Raw genomic sequence first — 14556 nt, 5'->3', positions numbered from 1 at the left:
ACAAACAAGTATTGTAAAGTATTTGTGTAGTATTGTATTAATTTATTGAGTGTTGATGTAGACATCATCACATTTCAAATGACTCCCCTTTCATAAAAATGTCTAAACACTGTGTTAATCTACTAAGTAGGATGTCAACAGAGGACAAGTTCAACAACATTTTGTTTCTGGTTTAAATTACTATTTTAAAATGTTTAAAGCCAACATCAATTTAAATACTAAAATTAAAATCAATATTAGGTACAATCATAGCATAATATACATATAAGCCTTTTTCTTCTGAAAGACGTTTTTTATAATTCATTTTTAGCTGCTACCAAGTTGTCTTTGTCCAGTTAGATTGCACCAAAATGAAATTCTGATTTTACACCTTTTTATTATTTTTACCTGTATAATGCAATCTTAAGTTAAATGTTAAGTCAGTGGAGGAATGCATTCAAACTTATGCTTTGACTCTGGCAGCAACTTTCTCCCAGTCGCCTCTCTCTGCTGCTGCAGCGCCGGGAATTTTACGGCAGAATAACTCGGCTTTCGGTCTGTTCCCATAGTGACTCGTGATATCGGGACTCCAATGATGATGGCTTTTTACTGTGGTTGTGTATGCGGTTAACTTAATTTTTATGATTAAACTAATTGAGATCAGCTGTTTTGGAACCAGAAACTCTTAATTTCCCATCTCAGAGTCAGTAAACTCAGACTTATGGGAGAAGCATAGGGATTGTTGAACCTCCTACCTGGAATACCCCCCAGTATTACAAGTTGGTATGTATAACCTATTCACATCCCACTCAATGAAACTGGCAAATATATACTCTTCCAAAGATGACAGCCTTGACAAAGGACACAAAAAGTACTAGCCATTTTTAACGTTTAAATCATGTTGTTTTCTTCATGCATGTGTGTGTGTGGGATGTCATGACAAAAACAACCAGCAGAGCCAACTCATTGCCTGGCATGGTGACGACATCGTTTTCAGTGTCTCAACTGTTTGTGTGTAAATGGACATCATTTTTAGGCTATTATGTAGCCTATGTATTTGTAGGCTTGTACAGTATGTGATCAAATTGAGATGTATGTATTTGAGATCTCTTTCTGCTTCAACGTACATTATAGAAGGATGAAGCGTGATCAGACCTTATTATCGCTCATTTTAGTGAGGTTTGCATTATTGCTTTAAAGTTGTGGTTTCTATAGCTGATGAGTAGAACTTTTCATTCAAATGCCACATTAAGCATATAATGCATATGTACTTTCTCTCTTTACTGTTTTGCAGTACATCCCTTCTTTCTAATGCTGTGCAGTGTAAATACGTTTCTCAAACTGACATTGTGTTTACAGCAGAACTGATTTACAGCCCAGTCACCATAAGCAAGAAGCCTTTCTCACTGAAATTTATAGTCGCCAAAATAGCATACTGTAATACATTATTCAGCCTCTTCATATCTTTTCTGGCATAAATTCTGGCAGCCACATCTGCCAGTACTTTACACTAAATTACACAGAAGTTTTTCATTGTCTTTTTTTTTACAGTGTACATTGGGTCCCCAGCTATCTGTGTATTGCATCCATCATCTCCCCCCTCCCAGCCTACTGTAAATTGAAATCCAGTATGTACGAAACGCGTGCCTACAAGAAACGGAGCGAAGGCAGCATTCACTCGCCGGGCATGCAGGCCGAGTCAATTTGGTGCGCGTACACTCCTCAGGTAGACGGCAGATCTGTCGGCCAGCAGTCCCTCCACTGTAATGAATAGTCTTTACTTTAAAAAGCGAGAGGCAAAGCGAGCTGGCGGCGTGGAGGGGCCTTGTTTGTAATCCAGCGCTACGGATGGTTCTTGGCTCCCAGAGGAACAGGCCTGCGTCAGCGCAATGGTGCCATAAAAATGCTGAGGCATTGGCTTGCCAAGCGCGAGCCAGCCGAGGAATGATGGCGATGATAATGTGGGTTATTTCTGGGCTGTTTGCGCAGCTTTACTGGGCTTCATTCAGCACCATAACACCTGACTGACTTAAGCTATTATCTCGCCTAATTATCGCAGGCCGTTTCTGCCACTAATATACTATACATGTTTATGGAGCAGAAAAAAAGTGAGGAACAACATATGCTCCCTTCAGGTTGTGCGGGAATAACTACAATTAAGTGCTAAACACATAAGCTCATTGTGAATAAAGGGGGAATTTTCAGCGACGGGAGAAAGCTGGACCCTTGTATTTCAAATCTTGCAAGGGAAGCAATGACTTTTATTACTCGGCTTTGTTTGGCTTTCCCCGCTGGAAATTAGCAGTGCCGTATGTTTTTCCACGTTTTCATATGTGTAATCTCCAAAAGCGCCATGGAAAGAAATGATATTTCTGTTTACTCTTGCTTTCCTTTTATTTCTGTCCAAGTGTTCCGGGTGAAAGCCGTCATATTTATGGCTGGTGGGCTCAAAGGCAGCAGCTTAGGAGAGATGGTGAGGGCAGTAATAGTGTAAGAGGTGAGAGAAGTGCCACTGTGTGTGTGTGTGTGTGTGTGTGTGTGTGTGTGTGTGTGTGTGTGTGTGTGTGTGTGTGTGTGTGTGTGTGTGTGTGTGTGTGTGTGTGTGTGTGTGTGTGTGTGTGTGTGTGTGTGTGTGTGTGTGTGTGTGTGTGTGTGTGTGTGTGTGTGTGCGCGCGTGTGTGCGTGTGTGTGTGCGTGTGCGCGTGTGTGCGTGCGTGTACGACAGCATCTCCTGGGCCCAGCCATAATTTCATTTCCTTCCTCCCGGGCTGAAAAATAGTGGTTATCTATACGGCTCAGGTGCAACCTGATAGCAATATGAGTGACATTTGTTATTATTCTGAGATTTCCACCCTCCTCCTTGCATTTGAGTGGCGGGCGACCTTGTAAGGTGGGCTGGGAAAGGTGTGCTCTGTTAATGGACCCCCTGGTTGGATATCATCCGGCACAGGGAGGAGGAGAGGAAAAAAAAGTCCATTCATGCGGCCTTACCCAAACAGATGAGCGCAGAGGCGCCTGAATCATTTGAGAAAAGGAAATAACAACTTCCCCCTTTTCTTCTCCCACAGGTGTTGGAAATGATACTCTCAGTTGAGTAAGAAATATAGGTCACATCAGCAGCATGAGAGGAAGGAGACAGTGAAAAGAGGACAGAGTAAAGGAGGAGGGGAAGGTGATAAATGCAGAGGAGGAAGGAAGATGGAGGTAAATAGGATGAGGAGGAGCGAGGAAAGTGGGAGGCAGAGTTAATAGTATAGCGGCCATGCAGGCAAGGCAGGCGTCCACGGGGGAGTTGTTATCGCCGAAGCATGTTCACAACACAAAGCAGCCCTCTTCTTCCTGCTTAATCCTGAGGTAATACTCCGTCCACACCCCCCGAGCCACACTTTAGATTTTTTTACACAAAATGCTGTAAATCTGTATGGTCTTTGTTTTTTCTTTTCTTTTCTATTTGTTTGTGTGTTTTTATTCCAATGAGTCAATCCTTCAAGCATTCAAGGGCAAGTTTTATACTCAACCTGCTACTATCCATCACTCTCACTTCCAGAACACTGCCGTCTCACAACAGAAGCTGTCACATTGTAGAAAACTGTCTGTGGCAGCCAACTCCTTGATTTAGTCCTGACAGGTTTGCTGTGAGACCGGAGGTGTTAGTGTAGTCTGTCATTAGGCTTCCCATTGCTTTTACACCTCTTCTTTCAAGGTTAAGATAGCGCTGCGTTCATCACCTGTTTAGTTTTCTGTCATATGCTTTTCGGCATCTCGACAAACAACACTTAAAGTGTCACATTCAGTCAAACTATGTAGGTGGAGGTTTGCACCTTCGGGCCTTATTTTGCAGAGTTTGCATGTTCTCTCTGGGCCTTTATGTGTTTTGTCACGGAAGACTGGACAGATTCGTTAGATTCATTGGTGATTCTAAAGCCTCATTTGGACAACCATGTAAAAACAGAAAACCGTGCTTTGTGGATCTGTTTACATGGTAAACGGTGCTCTGAGCCACTGAACTTTAATTTAAATGGCTCCCCTGCTGGAACCTTTCGAAAAGGCTCAGGCTCTGTGTGAACCGGAAAAGAATGCAACTTTTCTGAACCTCTACGACTGTGCACACGCACTATCGCCATAGTAAATGCTTCTGCACATGAGGAGTAGATGGACAATAACAACGTTTGCCTCCAGGGTGTCATGACTCCCAGTCACTATCCCAGTGGTACTTGGTCATTTCATACGTAGTTGAAAGTCACTAAGCAAAAACTCTGCTTTTTCAGATGAAATGGGGCCTAAATGAATCTGTGGTGCATGAACTGGTGAAAAGGAGTATTTACTTTTCACCAGGATGCAAAAATGTACAGATGGTTGGAAGAATGCATGAAAGGGTGGATAGTCTACTTCTGCCCATATTCAGAAAGTCTATACATTGTGCAGCACCTGATCTCTGCTAATGATGGTCTTGGGCTGGTACACCTCCATCTTCCTTCCCTCGCCAGCACATCAGAGAAACACAGAGGCAAACAACCATACGCATTCACTTTCAAATTCTAAATTCTGGTTTCACGTCTCTCATTAACTGCATTAGATATTGTTATGGCCACGAAAAGCTATATTGAGATGCAACGAATGGTTTAAAAATAAATACACATCGAAAAATCATCACCAGTTTACTCTGACATCACATTTCTTCAGCCTATCCTCTCTAAAGTTATCAGTTTTCCATTTAGAGTACAGCCTCAGATAATTTTGAAACAAAATTTCCCAGATTGTGTACCCCGACAACAGCCTAAATTTAGCGCACACTTGTGCCAGACTTGTGATGAATGGTGCACAAATATCATCCCAACTCCACTAATGTTGTTGCCAGTGCTGGCTGGACATTAGTGAATGTATCTGATGCTCGGTCCATCTCCATACGCCGAAAACAGATCCAAATCTGGCGGGCGTCACTGGCCCGGTGGCTGGTGCCCACTTTGAGCCTCCACCAGTCCCAAACAGATGAGTTGTCTTGTTAGTATCTGTATCAGGTCTTTTATTGGATCGCACAGGAAGCTTGCAGGGACCAAAACTACATTTGAGAGTTTCATGCAGATCTCTTCATTGTTTCAGTGTATTTTTTTTTTGCGTTTTCGGTGTCTCAGATCTCAATTAGGACATAATGGATGGAGGAATGGACACGCAGATAAAAATAACCAGTCCAACTCTAATCACCGACAGCAAGCAATACAACTGAGAACATGAAACGGCCTTAAAATAATCTTCCTTTGAACTTGTGCTATACGATATACTTTCTGAGGCGCACGTACATCAGTGGACATTAAAGGTGTCTGCATGAGATAAAAGAAACCTTCTCGTTAGCGTACTACTTATTCTCACAATGGCTTCACAGACTTTTTACCACAATCCTCGAAGCTCTCTGAACATGAGACGTTGTCTATAGATAGAGATGGTTTTCCACTGTTACTCCAAATCCGTGATGTCAAACTCGGGAGTTGACTGAATGGCAACAACGTGGACTTCTCAATATTATCCGCAGTTCTCTGCACTTCCCTGAGTCGAATCTCCTTTCCATTTCTGCCTGTGATGCATGTTGTCTGGAGGATCAGGCAGCGTGGAGAGCCAGGTGCGAGGGCCAGGAGCTGATAAAGAAGCGAGGCCACTATCGGGACACGTGGCCTGATAAAGGACAACACTCAGCGCCACTTCCTGATTTATAACTGCTGCAACCACAGAGGAGCAGCAGCCACAGCAACCCCACTTTACACACTTATTCCTTTATGCTCACTTGTTTTTGTGGTAGAAGAACGAAAGGATCCCCCTCACATAATATATCTTTCATCCCAATGTAGCAATGTTAAGATAGCTGGAACAATGATAGTATATCGACAAGCTATTTTTATGTCGTCTGAGTTATAAATTGTAGACTTAAGCTGCTTGAAAGGCAAAACAATGCACACACACATTGAAGTCATCTCTCCACGGCTGTTTGAGAAACCTTTTCTTCGAAGCTATTTTTTTTTCCCCCGCATTCAATTTTATTTGCTGTAACACTCCGATATGTTTCATAACGCCTTTCAAGAACACCTGCAACTCAATTTATTTTGTGCTTGTGGGGCCTCGGCGCTCCATGCAATCACTCCATGTCAAACTCAAGCAGAGCAACACAGCTTCCAACAGATCATTCTCATGTAAACACGGTCTAATGCACATAAAACCCTCATTGTAATACTTGTTCTTGTGTTCATCTTTGTTGATCACCTAAAAAATACATACTACAAGCACAATCTTATTCCATGAGCATGCTATTTAGCATGCTTTATGCTGGATTTTAGTAAATCAGGCTCTGATTTGACAGCAGCCTCATGTTGTTCTGCTGTCTTGTTGTCCGAGAGCAAATGATCAAACCCATTTTTGTTCAGGAGCCACATTCAAATTGATCTCTGTAGGGCATAGCCAGTTAAAAATGACCATATTAATGTATAAACACATGAAATCCAAATGTTTTCCTTTTGTTTTACTGGAAAAGATTGACAAGTACATTATGAGGTAGTATCAAAACACTGTCATGCAAAATATTGCTCATTAAAACCTTATCAAATTGAAAACCTCTTTTAAAAGAAAATAAGTGCAGTTTCAGAACTAAAGTATATTGTTTTGAAAGATGCCTTATGGTGTCAAATAGATTAAAATCTCCAAACATCTCGTCATTTTATTTTGTTGCATTCAGAATAGCAAGAAATGACTCAGGTTCTGTGCTTTTGGGGGGCAAATCTGGGGAAAGAGCTTGAATCCAGTTTGTCACAGTGTTTTGACAAACTTGAGCGTACGTTCAACTTCTATATGGCTTCATCCTGTTCAGGGTCACGGAGCCAATCTCAGCTAACTATGAGCGACAGGTTATACCTTGAACAGGTCTCCGGTCCATCACAGGACAAACACAGAGACAGACAACATATATGTTTTTGGACTGTGGGATGAAACTCACACACACACACACACTCACACACACACACACACACACACTGAGAGAACATACGAACTCCACACAGAGAGTCTCCGGCTGGTATTTGAACACAGACCTTCTTGCTGTGCGCCGCCCATTGAACATACTGGTTTTCACAAATTCTGAAATAAATGAAAATCTAATCTGATCTAAAATCACCCTCACAGTGCAGCTTTGATACTAGCGCTACTTCACTAACAATAATCTCTGTGTAATTTAAGCAGGCTGAATCAGTCCAATCATCAGCAAATAAATTACAAACTGCAGTTTTGTTTATTGAAAAATATTTTTTTTTATCTTTGTAATTTTTTTAATTCATGACAAGTTGACATCAGTCTGTGCAAACACAATGCAGACTGAATCTTTACAGCAGGATTGAGTGTGAGACTTCTCCATAAATCTATACAATATATGTCACAGGAAAGCACAAAATGTTCTTTTCTCAAACTCTGCTCTTAATTCTTTACACAAGCATGTGAAACTTGCATGCAGGGTTTTGCTCCAATCCAGAAAATAAGAACATCCAGTGTCTAACTGTTTTTTTGTTTTTTTTAACCCAATTAATCCTAAAAGTGTTGAGCGGCTCTGCGAGTCAGGCCTTCCAACATCGCGCTCGGGAAGCCATTTTTTTATGGACTGTTTTGTGCAGGGACGCAGCTTCAGAAAATGTCAATGAAACGGACATAAAGTCAGAGGCAGAAATACCCTCACATGCTGTAACATTAAGACGCATATAATTTATGAATAAAATTATTAATGATTACCTCAAACCAAAGCATAATCAGTTTCAGGGAAACATCAGTCCTGCATGGCCTGTTCATGCGGTTTAATATATTCCACTAACACAGAAAGACACATTTGCTCCTACGGGCTCCTACAGGCGATGTACTGTATAATAAATGCCAGGTAGTCCAATATTCAGTCCACATTCAAGGCTGTTAATCCAGGAAAAAGAGTGGATGCCAACATTAGATGGAAAGATGGAGGGAATGAAAGACTGTAGCAGAGTAATAAACAGATTAATAATGTGTAAGGTTCCAGCGGCTAGCCTTGCCTCTCTCAATTAGCGTTAAATCAGCGTCTGTTATTAGCCTGCCCCTAATTGAATGTGATAGTGAGCTGTGCTAATGCAATCCTCCTAGTGTAATTGGTGTCAGAGGGAAAGGTGCTTCTGCTACTAGTCCTGTCTTTCGACAAGGTTTTCACCTCGACGTTCATTTCCTGCCCCTGTGTGACATCAGTAGCCTCGGCATGTCTGATCCTCCTGACTAACTATTTCATGTGGGTTTGCCTTCCGGCATAAACAATTCCTCAAGAGATGATCTGAGTGGCTCTTGTGAAATTCAGTCCGGATTCAAAAAGTCTCAAATGCTTTTTCAGCATAAAGTACAAACATCACTCTTAATATGCATGAAACTGCCTATCTTTTGAGAGACCTGACAAGCTGATGAACACAAACTGGTTCTGACAAGTTTCCCTGTACAGAAACAATACTGGCAATAATGTTTCCCCCCACCGGGGAGACAGCAGCCAGGTGATGAGTGGTACCTGGCTTCCACTGGATATTAGCATTCAGACTGGACAGCTCAGTTTCTGTCTCATCAGACCACAGAGTCTTTTCCCTTCATGCTTTCAGACTGCTTTAAGTGTCATTTGGCAAACTCAGGCCCGCTTCCCCGCTGTGGCTTTTTCTCAGGAGCTGCTTCAGTTTCAGACCACTCACTCAAAAAAACAACAACCCTGATTGATGGATGTGCGAGAAGGAGGGCCATCCTTTCCTGTTAAGAGTCCTCTATTTTTGCCACAAAAAAAAAATCTCCAAAGCTTCTTGTGTTCGGCTATTTAGTTTCACTGCTAGAATTTATTTTTCTTTGTGTAGTTTGAAATGTCTTTAGTGATGGAGCCTCCATTGTTTCTGGGAACTTCATGCACTTTAGCATCTTTTTCCTAAAAATCCTCTTCCTCAGATCCACGCTTTGGCAAAATTCAGTCTGTGAAGTATTCTTATATTTTATTTTTAAAAATTTCATGGCTTCGGTTTCACCTCGTTTCAACCGTGACGCCTTAACGGGCAGGTGTGTGTGTTATTTCAAGGCAGTTGAACCCACTTCAGGTGGACTCCGCTTGCCACTCAGAATATTAACTTTCTGTGTTTCATGTTGCTGTTCTGCATTGTAGAAACAGCATTTTGTTTTTACTGTTTAACTGCTCAAAACACTGTATATGTTTACTGATTCTGTAAATATCAGGTTTGCACTTTATTCAGACCACAAACACATTATCTTGCCATCAGTTAAATACCACAAAAGGGCATAAACATTAATGTCATCACGGAGCATTATGTGGTGTTTATGTTAACACAGCCTGGGTTATGATGATTCGCCGGTCATCAAGTGAGATACATTAAAACACACTTTGTTGACAAACCAAATTAGCATCAGAATCATTTCTTTTGCGACAGCACCCCAGCATGCCTCGATCATTAAATCTTCCACACAAGTCAGCGGCACCTCAGCAAGTCAGCAACAACTTCAGAGAAAACTCATCAAAATCAATCCAACTGAATCCAAGAAACTACAAATCCAGACGAAGTGCTGGTGCAGCGATCCCTCCGGCAGACTCCCCACTCCCCCTCTACACAAAGCTTCAAAAAGGCACCAACCCCACCCCTGCAGTGAAGAAGCGGGATCCTGAGGGAGCCCAGAGCCTTGATTGTTCAGGGATAGAAGCCCTGAAACATAACAGTTCCTCGTGAAACCCTTTATTCTACTGAAAACTCCACTTTGTGGGACAGCAAACATGTAGATGCCAGTAACTTAGAACTCCCAGTCGATCTGTGAGGGCCAGCTGAGGATATATGTGAGGAGATCTGAGTTTTCGGAGCCCAAATCTCTGTGACCACCAGTGTGTCGCTTGTGTAAAATACTGTAAAACAACGGCATGCAATGAATTGCAACCGTCAAAAAGCTCAGAGTAGAACATACATCACGTGTGAAATTTGTATTTCACACATCCACCAGGTCTGTCAACACTATTGACAGGCTGTATCAATATTTGCAAACATTTATTAATAAAGGGATCTGGAGATGCCTCTACAACCAGATGTGTCATTGTAGAGTTTGCTGTTTCCATGGAAACCATAGCATAAGACAAACCATAAAACCATGATTTTAGGTGCAACAAAATAGAGCAGGAAAAATGTGAATTCAATGCGAGTGTTTGAACCCTCCTTCTCATTGAGGTAGTGTCGATGTGCTCACAAACACACACGTATACGCACGCAGATACCTAAATTATTTTGATGGATCATCTCTCTCGTCTCCTCCTAGATGAAGCCTGTGCCAACTGCTCGTTCGGGGCGATCTGCGATGCTCAGAGCGGGCTGTGTGTGTGTCCATCCGAGTGTGTGGAGTCCCACCAGCCCGTGTGTGGCAACGACGGCACCACATACAACAGCGAGTGCGAGCTTCACGTGCGGGCCTGCACGGAGCAGATGGACCTCCGAGTGGTCAGCCAGGGAGAGTGCAGTAAGTCGTGCACTCACACATTCATGCAATAATTACACTGTGTCATACATATTATTTTTGAGTCCAAACATCAAAGGGTTATAAATGATCAGGGCTCGGCCACGAACCCACGCCGATATGACAAATGCATGACATTCATAGGTGAAACACCCAAGTTATACAAACTTTTTTTTCTACTTCTTCCCCTCCTCTAACTTGACATTAAATGTGGAAATGAAATATAGAAATGGAGTCCAACAGGGCCCTCATACAACTGCAGGCAGGCAGTTCAAGTGCTAACAGACTTGTCAAACTGGATGTTCAGGCGGGAAATAACTCAGGGAGTAGCAAAGGTATACGTTTCAAGAGGGGAATATATTACAAGAAGAAAAGGCATATGCATGACAATGAGATCCCAAATACAGAAACTCTATTCAGGAGATGTGATTCATCAAAACAAATTCTTTTTCTTGGTTTGCACTGACCCGTCCTGCTCTGACCCGTCTCCGGTGTGACTGTGTAATCCAGAAACATGCGGCAGCACTGTTTGTGCCTGGGGCGCCCGGTGTGTCCAGAATAAGTGTGAGTGCCCGCAGTGCTCGGGCGAGGCCTTCTCTCCGGTGTGCGGAAGCGACGGCAGCACCTACGACAACGAGTGTGAACTCCGCGTGTCCTCCTGCATGCAGAAGAGGAGGATTGATGTGGCGAGGCCCGGCAGCTGCGACGAAGGTAGGAAATGGACTTGGAAATGGTGTACTTATGTTAACCAATCGGCCATCGGAGTGGTGTAATTACGTTCACCAACTGACCTGTGGTACAGTATTTAGTCATCTGTTGGATTACATAATGGCAACATACGCCATCAGCAGCATGCTAATTGGCTAACAGCAAAATATATGAAAAAATGAAGGGAAAGGCGTTCATAAACAAAACCTGATTGGGAGAGAGTTCACTTCTGGATACTTTATTGAATGTCCTGTTTGCTCACCGTGTGATTTTCAACTTTGTAGTTGTTTTAAAATAGTTAAGACATATATGCTGCCAGGCAATGACAACTGTACATCTATTTAAGTGTTATATACATTCAGTCTGACTCGAAGGTGAACTCAATACGTTTTCAATCTGACAATGTCAAGTTCACTGTGACTTCAGTGTATTTGTTTGTTTGTTTGTTTTCAAAAAGATGCACTCTAAAAACCTTATTGAATCATTTGTAAATTAAAATCCTTCCTCCAGCTTAGATAACTTGTCATTGTCCTTCTAGGTTTTAACGCCAGATGTCTGCAGGATCTTAATACTTGTTGCATAGCTGGTAAAATGTGATCCCCACAGTAAATGTCAGTAATTATCCAACATATAATGGCATCAGTCTGAAAGCTGATTTTATGCCAAAGTGAAGAAACCAATTAGTTAATTGCAGGGTGCAATTTGAGATAAGAGCTGGAGGGTGACTGCTTTGAAGTCCTGAAGCATAAAAAATGAACAAACGATAGGTCAATGAGTAATAAACAAAGTGAAAAATTAAAAATTAAAAAATATCAAAATGCAACGCTTTACAACTTCATTCCAACTTCATGTATTAGTAAAAGTTAATTATAGACACAATAAGATGCAAGATCTCACGTATTTATTTGCAGAGACCCATTATAACTTTTGCTTTCTAATTGGAAGCATGTAACTCAGGGGTGTCAAACATAAGGCCCGTGGGCTGAAACCAGTCCAGAACAGGCTCAAATGTGTCATATTCGTTTGGTTTTGTTAAAATATAGACATTTTCATTACACATACCCTGTGCCATAACAAGGAAAAGTTTAAATTAATAGGTTATTATGGCACTATTTTACTGGTCTGGCCCACTCAAGGTGAGACTGAGCTGCATGTGGCCACTGAACTAATATGGGTTTGATACCTCTACTCTAACCAGCAATCAAGAAAAGGCATTTGTTGCCTAAAGATCTGTCACACACAATGGTAGAGGATATAAATGTGTGGCGTGAGCCCAGTGAATCACATGAGTTTGACTCTCAATGCATACAAAGCAACACTGCTTTACTTTTTAATACATTTTAATGCTATTTGTTGTTTCATCAAGTCTAAGTTAAAGGGCTTTAATCACCGTGGAAAGGAGATTTAAATATAATTAAATGATGGATATATGGTCTAGTCAAGTCCTTTATTCATCACACAACAATTATACATAATATAATGTGCAGTGGAAATGCTTTAAGTACATGTTCCGCACTGGAACAACAGTTTTTTATAGGATAGAAGAATAAAAGATACAAATTTAAAACACAATAATGAAAATATCACAGTACTAGACCAGAGAGTGGATATATCGCTCCTCCCCCAGTAAATGAATCTCCTTTCATTTAGTCAGAATTTTTCAACCTCAGCTGTGCAAACTGACGAATCAAATATACCAATTAGAAGAATATTGTTATTGACATTGCAGTAATATTGTTAAGATGATTACGGATACCTTCACTCAGTTTCAATATTGTGAAATCAGTATTGGAGATGAAAAGACAAGAAGAGTTGGAACATCCCTCGTTTTTAAAATGGAAAACCTAATATCATCTCACAATCTGATGTAATATCTACATATTGCACAGCCCAAGCAGACAATAACTGAAATGAAAGAATTGCAAAATGTGTATGTTCGTGATTGAAGTATAGAAGTGAATGACAATGTTGTGTTTGGTTAAAAAAAAAAAAAAAAAAGCTCTCAGAGCAGCAGACGTTTGGTCACCTCATCTACATTTTCCTGAATTTGCCATACGAGCCATTATAGTGGGAGATTGTTTATGCAGCTGCAGCACACGCTTTTATCGAACCCTTCTATCCAATTAGGCTTTTAAATGTGTGACCGATGGCACTTAATGTGAGTATCCCTGATTTCCACGCCTGCGGCTGCGTCGTTCCTGCACATTCTGAATAAATGAGATCTAATTCGCCGTGCAGATCATATCTTGATCAGCACTGACAGACCGAGGCAGAGTAGCACCAATCCCCGGCTCTGCCCGTCTTGGGGACAACTCTGGAGGGAGCCGCGTGCCAGCCAATGGTCGATATGCCCCCACCCCCTCACCCCCCTGTGGCTGGTGGGTCGTCATGGCCAACATAGTCATTCTCTGACAAGGTGTGAAGGGGAGCAGATTACACCTGCCAGCAGGGGGGATGGCTGGAGAGAAGAGGAGTGGGGGTAGAAGGAGGACAGAGCAAATACAGACGAGGGGAATCCACTTCCATTTTTTGATTGCAAGCCAGGGGTGTTTCTTTTCTGTCGTTTTTTTTTCTCCCTTTCTAACTACCATTGTCTAGCGTATTGGCCCGAGGCCTGTGGGGCGAATCATGCCTCCAAAGCTTCTCGTGGTCGATTTAACATCATTTCATTGACTGAGATGAGTGACCTTTTTTGTATGTGGAGCATGAAGAAATGTGAGATGGTATGCCCTCGATGCAGACTTGCTGTCACTGGAGACACACACACACACACACGCACACATGCACGCACACACACACACACACACACATAGTCTGTCCTCATTGTCTGTTGTCTTATATCAGGCAAAAATGCTGTCGTCTACCTCCCCAAGGGCATCACTTTGCTCGCGGCGCCTGATGGCTTCGTTTTTCTGTTGAATTCACTTATCTCTCTCTTTCTCTTTCTCTTTCTCTTTCTCTTTCTCTTTCTTTCTCTTTCTCTCTTTCTCTCTCTCTCTTTCTCTCTCTCTCTGTCTCTCTCTGTCTCGCAGTGTCTCTGAACACCATCCTTTTTTCCATCACTTGCCCATTTTGATTCAGAGAAAACCATCAGGCTTACACAATGGAATCTTTTTCTTATTATTTTTTGCACTCTGTGCCGCACCCTGCTGTCCCACCCACTCGCATCTCTTCCCATTTTCCACTCGTCTCCTTCAAAATTGTTCCTCTTGACAAAAGGGGCACCAAGGCATTCACTGACAGGGGTGTGGACGGGAATCGATGAATCCCCCCCCCTAGAAGTAACCTATAGACCCCCCCCATTCTTCCAGCATCCTCTTTTCTGACCCACAGTCAGCCTGGTGAGACTAA

At 42.1% G+C, this 14556-nt stretch overlaps 1 protein-coding gene across 1 annotated transcript in view; it reads left to right on the top strand.

Annotated features, from left to right (window-relative positions):
* Positions 1-14556, top strand: part of agrn (agrin) — a 318771-nt gene that overhangs the window by 232305 nt on the left and 71910 nt on the right. Inside the window, exons 10-11 of the mRNA XM_080496608.1 lie at positions 10303-10500; positions 11008-11208. Of these exons, the coding sequence (XP_080352734.1) occupies positions 10303-10500; positions 11008-11208 (399 nt within the window). The remainder of the gene's footprint in view (positions 1-10302; positions 10501-11007; positions 11209-14556) is intronic.

This window comes from Blennius ocellaris, assembly GCF_963422515.1.
Source record: "Blennius ocellaris genome assembly, chromosome: 5".
Taxonomy (NCBI): Eukaryota; Metazoa; Chordata; class Actinopteri; order Blenniiformes; family Blenniidae; genus Blennius; species Blennius ocellaris.
Note: the sequence above shows the minus strand (reverse complement) of the source record. Positions and strands in the feature narration are given on the sequence as shown.